Genomic DNA, 13967 nt, shown 5'->3' with positions numbered 1-13967 from the left:
TAATCACTGAAGTAATTAAAGCTACTTGAGGGATTTTAAAATCTCCAAATCTCCCCCTTTTTGTTTTCTGAGTTATTTTTGACAATTTCTTGCCATATGTAGAAAGTATATCTTGCATAGCAGGAGACTTTGAAATCTAATATTGTTCTCAATGGACTGCAGTTACTTGATATTTATCCTGCCCATGGTCCGACTCAGATGCGCTTTTTTTACAGTTGCTACAGTGGCTATAATTGCAAGAGGATGCTTGGGGGTAGTAAAAACTGCCAGATGCACTGCCATTTGATCTAAAAAGGTCACGAGAAAAGGGACATTTAAATTAAGTTATAAATTACAGTTGAAGAACAATATTTTGATGTGTGAGACCAGAGATGTCAGAGCAGGGAGATGTAATTCATGGATTCATTATGGAACAGAGGTGCCTGACAGCTGAGCTGTGCCAGGAGGAAAATTTATTTGCAGTATCATGCAGACAGAGAATGGCAGCAGGAATGAGAAGCCAGAGTAGAAACTGGAAACCTGGAGGTAATACGCAGAGTTTATGCTAATAAGACTGCCTGAGATCCAGAGGTGTTTAATGACTGCTGTAATGTAAATGGGGTGTTCGGACATGTGCACATTTTCAGTCGTTTTAAAAGTAAGACCTCATCCTTGCTCTGTGAAGTAACACACTTCTAACCGAGCTTTAGGGTTGATTCTCTCACCTCTTTTGCCAACATACAAATTTGCTGAAATTTCAGAGTTGTTTAGGCAGGGGAGTTAAAGCCTGAAACAAGATTTCTATCCACAGCAGCTTTGAGGAAGGATATAATTTAATGTTTATGGCAATCCATGAGAAGTTCAATCATGAGTTAATTAAACTGTAGGCAGTCATTAAGTATTATTTATTCTTTCGAGAAGCTTGCCAGTAAAGCACTTCTATATATTAAATTACATAAAGTAATAAGCAGGGAATGATTTGTCAGGCTGAGTGAGAGCAGCAGATTTAACTTGGGCAATTATGCAAAAAAGCCTTTCTCTGCTCATGGCCTGACCCTTTCCCCCAGTGACACAGTTGCCGAGTGCGCAGTGATTCCAGCGTCATTGGCTCTGCTGACCCACTGGTGATCCCAGTGCTTGCTCCCTCCCTGTTAGTGTGGAGCTACTTGGGCTCCAGAGGACCCTGAAATGCTGTGTCTCAGTCAGTGTCTCCATGTTCTGTGACACAGCTGCGCTGTGGTGGTCTTACACCCTGAAATGCTGTGTCTCCATGTTCTGTGGTACAGCTGCGCTGTGGTGGTCTTACACCCTGAAATGCTGTGTCTCCATGTTCTGTGGTACAGCTGAGCTGTGGTGGTCTTACACCCTGAAATGCTGTGTCTCCGTGTTCTGTGGTGGTCTTACACCCTGAAGTGCTGTGTCACCATGTTCTGTGGTACAGCTGAGCTGTGGTGGTCTTATACCCTGAAATGCTGTGTCTCCATGTTCTGTGGTACAGCTGCGCTGTGGTGGTCTTACACCCTGAAATGCTGTGTCTCCATGTTCTGTGGTACAGCTGAGCTGTGGTGGTCTTACACCCTGAAATGCTGTGTCTCCGTGTTCTGTGGTGGTCTTACACCCTGAAGTGCTGTGTCACCATGTTCTGTGGTACAGCTGAGCTGTGGTGGTCTTATACCCTGAAATGCTGTGTCTCCATGTTATGTGGTGGTCTTACACCCTGAAAAGCTGTGTCACCATGTTCTGTGGTACAGCTGAGCTGTGGTGGTCTTACACCCTGAAGTGCTGTGTCTCCATGTTCTGTGGTACAGCTGCGCTGTGGTGATCTTACACCCTGAAATGCTGTGTCACCATGTTCTGTGGTACAGCTGAGCTGTGGTGGTCTTACACCCTGAAGTGCTGTGTCTCCATGTTCTGTGACACAGCTGAGCTGTGGTGGTCTTACACCCTGAAGTGCTGTGTCTCCATGTTCTGTGGTACAGCTGAGCTGTGGTGGTCTTACACCCTGAAGTGCTGTGTCTCCATGTTCTGTGGTACAGCTGAGCTGTGGTGGTCTTACACCCTGAAGTGCTGTGTCACCATGTTCTGTGGTACAGCTGCGCTGTGGTAGTCTTATACCCTGAAATGCTGTGTCTCCATGTTCTGTGGTACAGCTGTGCTGTGGTGGTCTTACACCCTGAAGTGCTGTGTCTCCATGTTCTGTGGTACAGCTGAGCTGTGGTGGTCTTACACCCTGAAGTGCTGTGTCTCCATGTTCTGTGACACAGCTGAGCTGTGGTGGTCTTACGCTCATTTGGCACATGAAAACTTCAGCTCTGCTGACTTGGGCCAAAGCTGAGAATCTGCTTCCTGCCCCACACCCTGTGGTTCTTGTCCCTAGGCTGTAGAAGGCACTGGTTCAGTGTGCCCAGGTTCTGGGTGACTTAGTAGTGTAGTGGTTACTTCTGCTACAGTGAAACCAAACTGAGTGTTTGCTCTTCAGAAATACTATTACCGGGGCAGGCATTTGGGCCAGTGGTTAAGACACTGTTTGGGGTGGCATCTTACATTTTGGAATGTTTAGGTTCAAGTCCCAGCCTCCTGCTTGTGTGCATCCTGGGAGGCAGCAAATAATGGCTTAGGTACTTGGGGTCTGTGCCATCTTTGTGGGCCACCTGGGCTGAATTCCTGGTTCCTGGCTTCCACCTGGTCCAGCACCAGCTGTCGGAGGCATTTGGGGAGTAAATCAGTGAATTGGAGTTCTCTCTCTCTCTCTCTCTCCATCTCTCTGTCTGCCTTTCAATTACAAAAAAGACTATTTTTTTTTTTTAATTTAAAGATTTATTTATTTGGAAGGTAGAGTGACAGATGAGGCCGAGAGAGGTCTTTCATCTGCTGGTTCACTCCCCACATGACTGTAATAGCTAGGGCTGAGGCAGGGCAGAGCCAGGAGCTAGGAGCTTCTTCCAGGTCTCCCATTTGGGTGCAGGGCCCCAAGGATTTAGGTGGTCCTCTGCTGCTTTTCCAGGCACATTAGCAGGAGCTGGATTGGAAAGGGAGCAGCCAGGACTCCAGCCGTCACCCATTTTGGGTGCTTCGGTGGGTTAGCCCACTATGCCACAGCACCAGCCTTGAATAGAATGTTTTTTAAAACAGAAACTTCTATTATTTGTAGCAGAAAAATACCCTACTGTTCTACTCTGGAAAGTTCGTGCCTGGCTTTGCACACCAGTTTATACTATTGCTAGCTTAACAGTGGTATAAGGAGTTACTTAGTTACTCTGTCTAGTGAACAGAAGACAAAGAGAATGTGAGTGATGTGGGCCCCATTGATGCAGAAGCACGCTGGAGGAGGTCTTGGGTGACCAACGGGGCAAGAATAGGCACATGCTCTTTCAGGAGGAACAAACCGGAAAGGGAGGAAAGAACGTGTCTCTGAGGATTCCGAGGAGCAAGCCCAGGGATCACGGAACACAATGCAAAATAAGGATGTCTGTGATCTAGTGACTCAGAGGATGGATGGCTTGGTGAGGAATCACTGTGGTCAGATTCCAGCAGTAAACTCTAGACCTTGCCCTGTGTTTTAGTGAAGACAGCTTTTGATTGTGTAAGTACAGTCATCCGGTTTAGTGATGTGGAAAGAGGTAGACAGATTTGCAAGTAAATGTTTCCTTGATCATTGGATTTTAAAAAGAAAAAACTGGCCGCACAGCTGTGGACGCACCTGGAAGTGGCTTCTGCTGAGCCCTGTGCAGTGGCTGTGGGGTGGTGGGGCTGCTGTGGCGTCTGAGTGCTTCTCCTGTCAGGGACACTTGCAGATTGAGCGCTGGCTGAGCCCAGATGCTGTTTGGTCCCTGCGTTTCTGTGAGCTGCTTGCAGGGCTCCGTACAGTGCAGTCTCGACATTGTGTTAAAGTTGCGCTCGCTGCCAGGTTTCCCCAGCCAGGCCTGACCGCAGAGTAGACAGAAGGGTCTAAAGAGACAGACCTTTGCTGGAGTCGCGTGTCTGTGGCTTCAGAGTAAAGACTTGGGGTTCCTTCCTCATCTTCTTTGCAGTTTCTTTCAGCAGCCTTCTCTAGGGGAACAGTGAAAAGCTGATTCACATTTAAGAACCTTTTACTTTTTTTAAAAGATATATTTATTTATGTATTTGAAAGTCAGAGTCACACAGAGAGAGGCAGAGGGAGAGAGAGGTCTTCCATCCGATGGTTCACTCCCCATTTGGCCGCAATGGCCAGAGCTGCACTGATCTGAAGCCAGGAGCCAGGAGCTTCTTTTGGGTCTCCCATGCGGGTGCAGGGGCCCAAGGACTTGGGCCATCTTCTACTGCTTCCCCAGGCCGTAGTAGAGAGCTGGATTGAAAGTGGAGCAGCTGGGACTTGAACCAGCACCCATTTGGGATGCCGGCACCACAGCTGGCAGCGTGAGCTGCTATGCCACAGTGCCAGCCCCAAACCTTTTATTTTGGCAGTATTGTGGAGCCTGCGTGTAACTTTCTGATTATGTAGATGCATCTGTGTGGCATGATCGGGTGTTAAAAATTTGAAACCCACATAACATTTTTCACAAATTGAAATTATTTAAAGTGTTCAGTGCTAGATGCTATACTGGAGGAAAATATTTTTTAGTGACGATTTTTAGAAATTTAAGATAGCCAGTATTGGGGACTGCATTATGTCATAGTGGGTAAAGCTGCCGCCTGCGACACCAGCATCCCATATGGGCACTGGCTCATGTCCTGGCTGCTCTACTTCTGGTCCTGCTCCTTGTCTGGGATAGTAGCAGAGGATGACCCAGGTGTCTGGTCTCCTGCACCCACGTGGGAGACCTGGAAGAAACTCCTGGCTCCTGGCTTAGACATGGCTTAGTGGTGGCCATTGCAGTCATCTAGGGAGTAAACCAGTGGATTGAAGATCTTTCTCTCTCTGTCCTTCTCTCTGTAACTCTTCCAAATAATTAAATTCTTTTTTTAAAAAACGTAGCCAGTATTTCAGTGCTCTTACCAGATGTACTAATGTGAAGAACACAATTGAAATGTCTAGCTCAGCTCTTTTTCTAATGTCATTTGGCCCCTGTCTGGAACAAGAAAATATTTCATAATCCTCCAGAAAACAAACTCCTTTTAAGAAGGGCTTTCTTGCTTTGGATGCGTTGTGCAGAGAGCAGAACCTAATCTCTGAGGATCCCGGAGTTGGGGTGTGATGTTTCGATAGAGCTGGCACTGAGGAGTGCGCACTGCCCTCAGTCACACGCCTCTGTGTTCACAGCCATGGCCTCCCCAGCACCTGTCAGGCTGGCTGGCACAGTCGTGCCCTGAGCACATATGTGTTCAGGGAATGAAGAGTGAAGTCCAGTAATTTCTCCGAAGTTCTCTGAAGATAACCTTCCTTTGTTGTGAAACTGTATGAACTAGAATCACTTCTAGTGTGTGAAGCGTGCATCTTTAATATAATTGAAGTTACGTTAGTTCTCTTGTGTCTGTGATTTTGCTTCCCTACGGCCAGCTGTTAACCCTGTTACGTGGAAGAATTCCAGAAATAACCAACTCATATGTTTTATGTAAGTTTGACTGTGGTTTCTTATAATTGTTCTATTAGTTATTATGTCCTACTGTACCTTATTTATAGATTAAACTGTATCATGGGTATGTATATATAGGTAAAAACATGGACCAAATAGGGGTTCAGATGGTAAGGGGCTCTCAGAGTTTTCTCAGACGAGAGTGCTGGAAAGTAGAAGTCAACGTTTGCAGCATGGACTGCACCACCCGTTTAGAAAGCTTATCTTGGGGCCAGCACTGTGGCGTAGCAGGTTAAGCCGCTGTCTGCAGTGCCAGCATCCTATGTGAGCACTGGTTCAAGTTCTGGTTGCTCCGCTTCTGATCGAGCTCTCTGCTATGGCCTGGGAAAGCAGAGGAGGATGGCCCGAGTCCTTGGGCCCCTGTACCTACATGGGAGACCCAGAAGAAGCTCCTGGCTTCCGATTGGCTCAGCTCTGGCTGTTTCAGCCATTTAGCTAGTGAACCAGTGGATGGAAGACCTCTCTCTGCCTATGCTTTTCAAATACATAAGTAAATCTTAAAAAGAGAGAGAGAGAAAGAGAGAGAGAGAGAGAGAGAAGAAAAGAAAGCAAGAAACCTTCTCTTGGATGCTAGGAAGAGTGTAGGCCAGAACAGCTCCTGGCCCTGGCCCTTGTGAAGCAACAGTGCAGCGCGGTTCAAGGCTGACTTAATTTGTTCAAGAAGTATTGCATTACGTTTGGTAAATAGTCCCACGCCTTTTGTTTTCCGAGCGTGTCTTTCTGTAGGCACCTCAGTGTTGGGTTTATATCGTGGAGAGGTCAGCAGTGGGAACAGTTTAAGAAGCTAGGGGGAGAATAGACCAAACAGTATGGAATTACCTGTTATTTACCGAGCTGAACAGCAGAGATGCTCAGGTACCATTTCAGTCTCAACTTCTTCAGGGGAGCGTGTAAGCTGGAAGGAAGCTTTGTGAAGGATGTGGGGAAGCGGGACAGGCTCGCGTATTGCCTCTCTGCCCGTGAAGCACTCGCCAGAAGTGTGGCTGCGGGGCCTTGTGCAGGCAGTAGCAGTCTCTCTAAGAAACCAGAATGCCACAGCAGTGAGTCCCTGGAGACGTGTCTGCCAGCTGTAGTTGTAAGCCCTCCATGGTTCGCCAGAAAGCAGGAATGCCATCGGGAGGAACGACATTCGACGGAGCTCCACTTACTCAGCAGCATGCTTTTGAAGTAGACCTTACGCTTTCATGAATGATTTCCTGGGCCAAGCACATAAGATTTATTTTTATTTTTTTTAATTTAAAGATTTATTTATTTATTTGAAAGGCATAGCTACAGAGAAGCAGAGGGAGGGAGAGGGAGAGGTCTTCCATCCACTGATTCACTCCCACTCCCTAGATGGCTGCAACAGCCAGAGCTGTGCCGATCTGAAGCCAGGAGCCAGGAGTTTCTTCTTCGTGGGTACAGAGACCCACAGCAGAGAGTTTTTACTTCGTGGGTGCAGGGACCCAAGGACTTAGCCATCTTCTGTTGCTTTCCCAGGTCACAGCAGAGAGCTGGATAGGAAGTAAAGCAGCCGGGACTCGATCCAGTGCCCATTTTGGATGCTGGCACTGTAGGCGGTGGCTTCATTTGCTGCACCACAGCGCTGGCCCCACATAAGATTTTAAAAGTTTAAGTTTTTTCTGTGTCCTATACATGAAGTACAGTATTAACATTGTTAATTATGTGAAACATGTATAGTTTTTGTAAATGTCGTAGTAATTTTTTATAACTCTACAAAGGTTGTATTCTAATCTAGAAGACTGACCGTTGACATGGGACTGCTTCCTGTTCTGAGGGAGTAGCCCTTACGCTCGCACTAGCGCACGAGGTCCGTGTCGTGAATCCCACTTTTAGCCACGTTAGCACTGAGGCGCTCTGAGGCTGAGAGCCTGGCTCCAGGTCACAGCCCCGCAAGCAGTGAGGCTGAAGTTTGAGTCCTGGCAGTCGGCCTGAGTGCCCATGGCTTTCACACTTTCTTAAATACCTCGTAATTGCCTCTTATAAAATGTTAACTTTGCTGTGAGCTTTTTATTAGAAACTTATTATTAAAATGTGTACTTTAAAATACAGTTTTTCTGCTCTTATTATAGACCCTCCTTGTTTTGGATATTAGGCAAAATGTGAAAATCTAACCTCTAGTCTTTTCACACCTATGAAAGAAGGCTAGATTGGACAGTTTTTGAACATTTGCAAATTATGGTAGTGTTTTAGTCCAGAGACAAATGTCGTTAAAATAAATAAATTGGTATTCACTCACTGTACAACCACTCCCAAGTAGGACCCCACAGTGGTCACTAGAGTGGGTGTTTTGTTTTATTTTAAGGTGGCTAACTTCTTGTTACAGTTAACATACAGTCTAAGCTTTCCAGTCTTAATATACAATAAGTAGATGTCCTCCAAACTTGATAGCTCTGGAAATTCAAAATTGTTAAATGAACAATAAAAATGGGTATTTATGATGTCCCCCCCGGTAGCAGGTAACAGGTTAGGACAGAGACTTGCATTTCTGTATTGACTTTATTCCATAAACAGCTACTGCCGGCTGGCGTGTGCCTGGCCCAGGTGGGGCTACAGCAGCTGCTTGGGAGAGAAGACGCAGGGCTCGCTCATCTTGTGATTCCTCAGCTCTGTCTGTACCTCGGTGCTTGTGATCCATGCAGCCTTTGTGATCTCGTCCCCCTGTATGTGGTGTGTCCCCACAACACATTCCTCCCGGTCTTTGAGTCTCCTGGAGATAAGCACTGGGTCATACGCAGGCTCCTGCTTATTTGTCTGGTGTTCAGTGGATGTGGTGAATTGTTCAAATAAGGGATTGAAGCCCAGATGAAAAGATGAGAATGTCCACTCACGAGGGGATTCTGGCCTTCTGATTTGTCTCTGTTGAGTCCAGGACCTCGCCCATTGCCTGGAGTGTAAGAGGCACCCAGCACAAGGCCAGTTGAGTTCAGTCAGACTGAGATTTAGGTTGGATTGGGTCTGTTTAGGGACAGCAGTTGAATACACTTACTGGTTAATTTAGCAGGTGGTCTGGAGTGTCACCTTACGCTTCAGATTGAGGTGGGTGCTGGAGACAGTCTCTGTAGAAGAGGACTAGATGTGTAAGGAAGGGCAGACTGGTGCTGAGAGGTTTGGAGGGACAGCCACAGATCTTCTCACCTGCTGCTCTGTCCATCACCCGCAAGTTGGGACTCGGGAACTGGGAGTGGAGCCCACTGAAGCCACTGCAGAAGGCTCTCGGCAAGGAGAATGGGTTTGTGGTGCCCAGCACTGCCCAGGGTTGGAGAGATATGTGGCCCACTAGTTAGCTTTGACGAGAGAGACGTCTGTTCCTAAAGGAAACAGGTAGAGAAACCAGCATCTCACTCACTGGTACTGAATATTAGCATCTAGTACAGAGTTACTTTCTTTATAAAGTTCTTGTGTTTTAGCCACTTTAAACGTTTTTAGTGAAATTACTGCAGCTGGAAAACTTCAGAAATGCTCAAAGAAAGAACTTAGTCTGTGTGTCCTGTGGCTGCTTGGAGGGACAGTGAGATGAGAGTGGGGTCCTGTCCTGCTGGCTGGGTTTGATTCTGGGCTCTGCCACCCACTAGTGGCTCAGTGTGCCCAACACCTTTACATGAGCCCTCTGTGTCTTAGTCTCCTGGTCTGTGAAGTGGAGTGACAACAGCTCCTGTTGCCCAGGGTTGAGTGAGGGGTACTTTCCTTGTGGGTCCAGGTAGGATCGTGAGGGTAAGGAATGTGCTGAGCACTGGGCTAGGCCAGATGTTCACCAGATGTTACTTCAGTGCTCTTAGTCCTGTTCCTACTGTTGCCAGAGTGCTCCTTGATTTCCCTGTCTGCCTCTCCCAGACCCGCTGGAACCCCTGGGCTGCAGTGGGGTTGGGGGTGGGGGACGGGGGGAATGGTTGGAGGAGAACAGATCACCTCAGTGACTAACCTGATGGTGAGACTGTGTCCCTTTGGTGAGGAAGTGCTGGCTGGCTTTGTGCCGATCGCCTGCAGGGCCGCCGTTTGGTGCAGTTATCTAACTGGGTTGCTGTCTTCCTAGCTCCACGAAAGCGGCTATGATGCTGGCAAAGCCCTGCAGCGCCTGGTGAAGAAGCCCGTGCCCAAGCTGATTGAGAAGGGCTGGACCGAGGAGGAAGTGGTGAGCATGAACAGCGCGGACCTGGGTTCTGGGTCGCTGAGGGCTTCGCTCCCCAGGGCACAGCTCCCCTACAGAGGCATCAGTCATGGGGACAGGCTGCCCATGGCATCCTGTCAGTCCAGGGGGCAGAGTCTCCGTGTGTCAAAATTGGATAGAAAAGCTTGATTTTTTTTTTTAGTAAGATTAGGTTCTGTAAATGATGGGAAAGACTCTTTGAAATTTCATAGAAAGAGGAGAAATTGATAATTACTCCTAAAAAATTAATTTGGGTTTGTTTTTGGTTGCAAGCTAGCCTGTTACTTCCCTACTCTGAGACACAAGCCAGTTAAAATCAGTTGATTTATACCCTAGAGCAGAGTTAAGGCCTTGTTTCATCTTGAAGCCTTGCAAGTCCCTTAACTGGATGCAGAGCAGTAGTCTGGAGCAGGAAGCGCAGGCATGGGTACACACCTGCAGCCCTCGCTGTGGCCGCCAGAGGGGCTGGGAGAGCGGAATGAGCCCAGCAGGGCAGACTTGCGGGTCCGTGGGTTCCCACCCGGCAGACACATCTCAAGCTACACCAGTCTCGTGACTTGCGGACAGACTCCTCGTGCTTCCACAGTACAGAGTGACATGTGCCCTGCGTGCGGAATGAAGTGTGGACGCAGGCACTGATGCGTGTTGATTACGAGCCCTGCCCGCACTTCCCAGTGTGCTCTGAAAGGAGTTGTGGCAGTGTGTGTGCTTTCTTGGTCTCGCTCTTTGATTTCATTCATCAGCATTTACTGATGCCCACTGGGTGCCACGTGCTGCACTAGGAGCTCTTTGGAAGAATACCACTGCGTTCCTCCTTACGTGAGTCATGTTTTAGGAGGGGCTCCATCTCACATCAGTTTGTGTTTGGTTAGAGGTAAAGGGGGGAGGAAAATAGAGTAGGGAAGTGAGCGGGAATCAGCCGGGTGGGGGTACCGCCCTGGAGGAGGGGAGGGGTGTTGGGGAAGGCTGGTGAGTCCCACTTAGGCGAGATCTTGGTGTATTAGGGAAGGGAATCTTTGGGGCATGGGGGAGTAGAATTATGAGCCCAAAGGTGGAAGCATGGTTGGCATGTTCACAAAACTGAATTTTGAAATGTCTTACACAGTTAGCACCTAGGGGGTGGCAGAGGAATGGATGGTTGACCCGGGAGTCTCATGGGAGATCAGGTATGAGCTGCAGACCATGGTCAAGGCATGGTGATTTGCTCTGCATGAGCAGTGTCTGAACAGAGGTACACCTTTCTCTGACAGTGGGGCTCCCTCCCCTGCTGAGTCCAGTGGATGGTCCAGGCTGAAGCCGTATGATCAAGCAGCATGGCATTGGTGGTGAAGATGAGAAGTAATGAGATCTGAGATTTGCGTTGAAGACAGAACCAAGAGAATTTGTTCATGGAGTGACTGTGGATGCAGGTGGTTGGGATGAGAGGCGTGGGGGTAAACCAGGAAGCAACAGAGATGGTCCTGGTGCGTGTGGTCCCTTAAGGTTTTCATCTTATCAAACTTGAAATTAGTATAGCTGTTTTGTTGTTTTTGAAAGCCAGAGATAGAGATAAAAATCTTCCATCTGCTGGTTCACTCCCCAAATGCATGCAACAGCCAGGTCTGAGCCAGGCTGAAACCAGAAGCCCAGAACTCAGTCTCTGTTAGCTACTTGGGTGGCAGGGACCATCCCCCACTGCCTCCCAGTGTGCCCATTTGTATTATTAGGGAGTTGGAATCAGAAGCGGAATTGAGACTCTAACCTAGGTACCTTGATACAGGATGTAGGCATTGTAAGCAGAGTGCTTTTTTTTAAAAAAAGATTTATTTATTTGATAGGCAGAGTTAGAGAGAAGGACAGAGACAAAGAAAAAAGTCTTCCATCCACTGGTTCACCCCCCAAATGGCTACAAAGGCTGGAGCTGGGCTGATCTGAAGCCAGGAGCTTCTTCCGGATCTCCCACCTGAGTGCAGGGGCCCAGGTATTTGGGCCATCCTCCACTGCATTCCCAGCCCATTACCAGGGAGCTGGATGAAAGTGGAGCAGCAGCTGGCACCCATATGGGACGCCGGCGCCGCTGGTGGAGGCTTCATCTACTGTCCACAGTGCCGGCCCCTACAAGCACAGTCTTAGTTGCTATGCCAAACATCTACCCTACTATAGCTGTTTTTAATGTTAAAATTTTGAAAAATCTTACACAATTAGTAAAGAGATATATACACATCTTACAGAAAGTGACCAAGGGGAAACATTGAGGTTTTCTTTTTTAAGATTTATTTATTTATTTGAAAGTCAGAGTTACAGAGAGAGGACAGAGACACACAGACACACAGAGACAAATACACAGAGAGAGACACACACGCACATGCACACACACACAGATCTTCGATCTGCTGGTTCATTCCCCAGATGGCCACAGTGGTCAGGGCTGGGCCTGGCTGGAGGCATGAGCTTCTTCTGGGTCTCCTACATGGGTAGCAGGCTCCCAAGCACTAGGGTTATCTTCTGCTTTTCCCGGTCCATAGCAGGGAGCTGGCTTGAAAGTGGAGTAGGGGGGCCGGTGCGTGGTGTAGTGGGTTAAAGCCCCAGCCTGCAGTGCTGGCATCCCATATGGGCACCGGTTAGAGTCCTGGCTACTCTTCTTCTGATTCAGCTCTCTGCTATGGCCTGGGAAAGCAGTAGAAGATGGCCCAAGTCCTTGGGCCCCTGTACCCACATGGGAGACCAGAAGAAGCTCCTGGCTCCTGGCTTCAGATCAGCTCTGGCTGTTGTGGTCTTTGGGGGGAGTGAAGCAGAATGGAAGACCTCTCTCTCTCTCTCTCTCTCTCTCTAACTCTAACTCTAATTCTGACTTTTAAAATAAATAAAATAATTCTTTTTAAAAAGGGGGGGCAGTGCTGTGTCTCACTTGGTTAATCTCCGCCTGCGGCACCGGCATCCTCTTTGGGCACCGGGTTCTAGTCCTGGTTGGGGCCCCGGGTTCTGTCCTGGTTGCTCCTCTTCCAGTCCAGCTCTCTGCTGTGGCCTGGGAAGGCAGTGGAGGATGGCCCAAGTGCTTGGGCCCTGCACCCACATGTGAGACCAGGAGGAAGCACCTGACTCCTGGCTTTGGATCGGCACAGTGCCGGCCGTAGTGGCCATTTGGGGAGTGAACCAATGGAAGGAAGACCTTTCTCTCTGTCTCTCTCTCTCTCACTGTCTATAACTTTACCTATCAAATAAATAAATAAATAATCTTAAAAAAAAAAAAAAAGGACTACGGTCTATCACTGTGGCGTGGTGAGTGAGGCTGCTGCCTGCAGTGCCAGCATCCCATATGGGCGCCAGTTTGAGTTGAGACTGCTCCTCTTCCGATCCAGCTCTCTGCTATGGGCTGGGAAAGCCATGGAGGATGGCCTAGTCCTTGGGCTCCCGCACCTGTATGGGAGACCCAGAGGAGTCTCCTGGCTCTTGGCTTCAAATCAGCACAGTTCCAGCCATTGCGACCATTTGGGGAGTGAACCAGAAGATGGAAGATCTCTCTCTCTCTCTCTCTCTCTGCCTCTCTTGTGGGTCTGCCTTTTTTTTTTTTTTTTTTTTTTTTTTTTTTTCCTTTTTGGACAGACAGAGTTACAGAGACAGAGAGAAAGGTCTTCCTTTTTCCGTTGGTTCACCCCCCCAAGTGGCCACTCCGATCCAAAGCCAGGAGCCAGGTGCTTCCTCCTGGTCTCCCATGCGGGTGCAGGGCCCAAGGACCTGGGCCATCCTCCACTGCACTCCCGGACCACAGCAGAGAGCTGGCCTGGAAGAGGAGCAATCGGGACAGAATCCGGCGTCCCAACCGGGATTAGAACCTGGGGTGCCAGCACCGCAGGTGGAGGATTAGCCTAGTGAGCTGAGGCGCCGGCCCCCGCCTTTCAAATAAATAAATAAATCTTTAAAAAAAAAAAAAGTGTAGTAGCTGGGACTTGAACCAGCACCCATTTGGGATACTGGTGCCCCAGGTAGTGAGGTAGTGGCTTTACCTGCACCACAGCACTTGATCCAACATTGAGCTGTTTCGAGATGTCATATTAATACTGTTGTGTAAGAGGGAGATATGTATTATGTTGTATTATTGTATTTATGTAAGAGGGAGATAAGAGATTTTAATTGACAAGATTTGAAAGTTCTACAAAATGCTTTGGTGGAAGAAAGCTACAAGGAGATAAAAAGGATGGAACAGGGGTGTCCACCACACTTTGCAAGCTTGTTTCCGTGCTCTGCGTCCTGGCCTGGCACCCCGTAGGTCCTTGTCGGTCCGTGTGCACTGTGGCAGCTGCCCCTGG

At 48.4% G+C, this 13967-nt stretch overlaps 1 protein-coding gene across 4 annotated transcripts in view; it reads left to right on the top strand.

Moving 5' to 3' along the window:
- Positions 1-13967, top strand: part of RERE (arginine-glutamic acid dipeptide repeats) — a 464477-nt gene that overhangs the window by 335761 nt on the left and 114749 nt on the right. For all 4 annotated transcript variants that reach the window (XM_062190377.1, XM_062190375.1, XM_062190376.1 and 1 more), the window contains one exon: positions 9568-9666. In XM_062190377.1, the coding sequence (XP_062046361.1) occupies positions 9568-9666 (99 nt within the window). The remainder of the gene's footprint in view (positions 1-9567; positions 9667-13967) is intronic.

This window comes from Lepus europaeus, chromosome 5 (assembly GCF_033115175.1).
Source record: "Lepus europaeus isolate LE1 chromosome 5, mLepTim1.pri, whole genome shotgun sequence".
NCBI lineage: Eukaryota > Metazoa > Chordata > Mammalia > Lagomorpha > Leporidae > Lepus > Lepus europaeus.
Note: the sequence above shows the minus strand (reverse complement) of the source record. Positions and strands in the feature narration are given on the sequence as shown.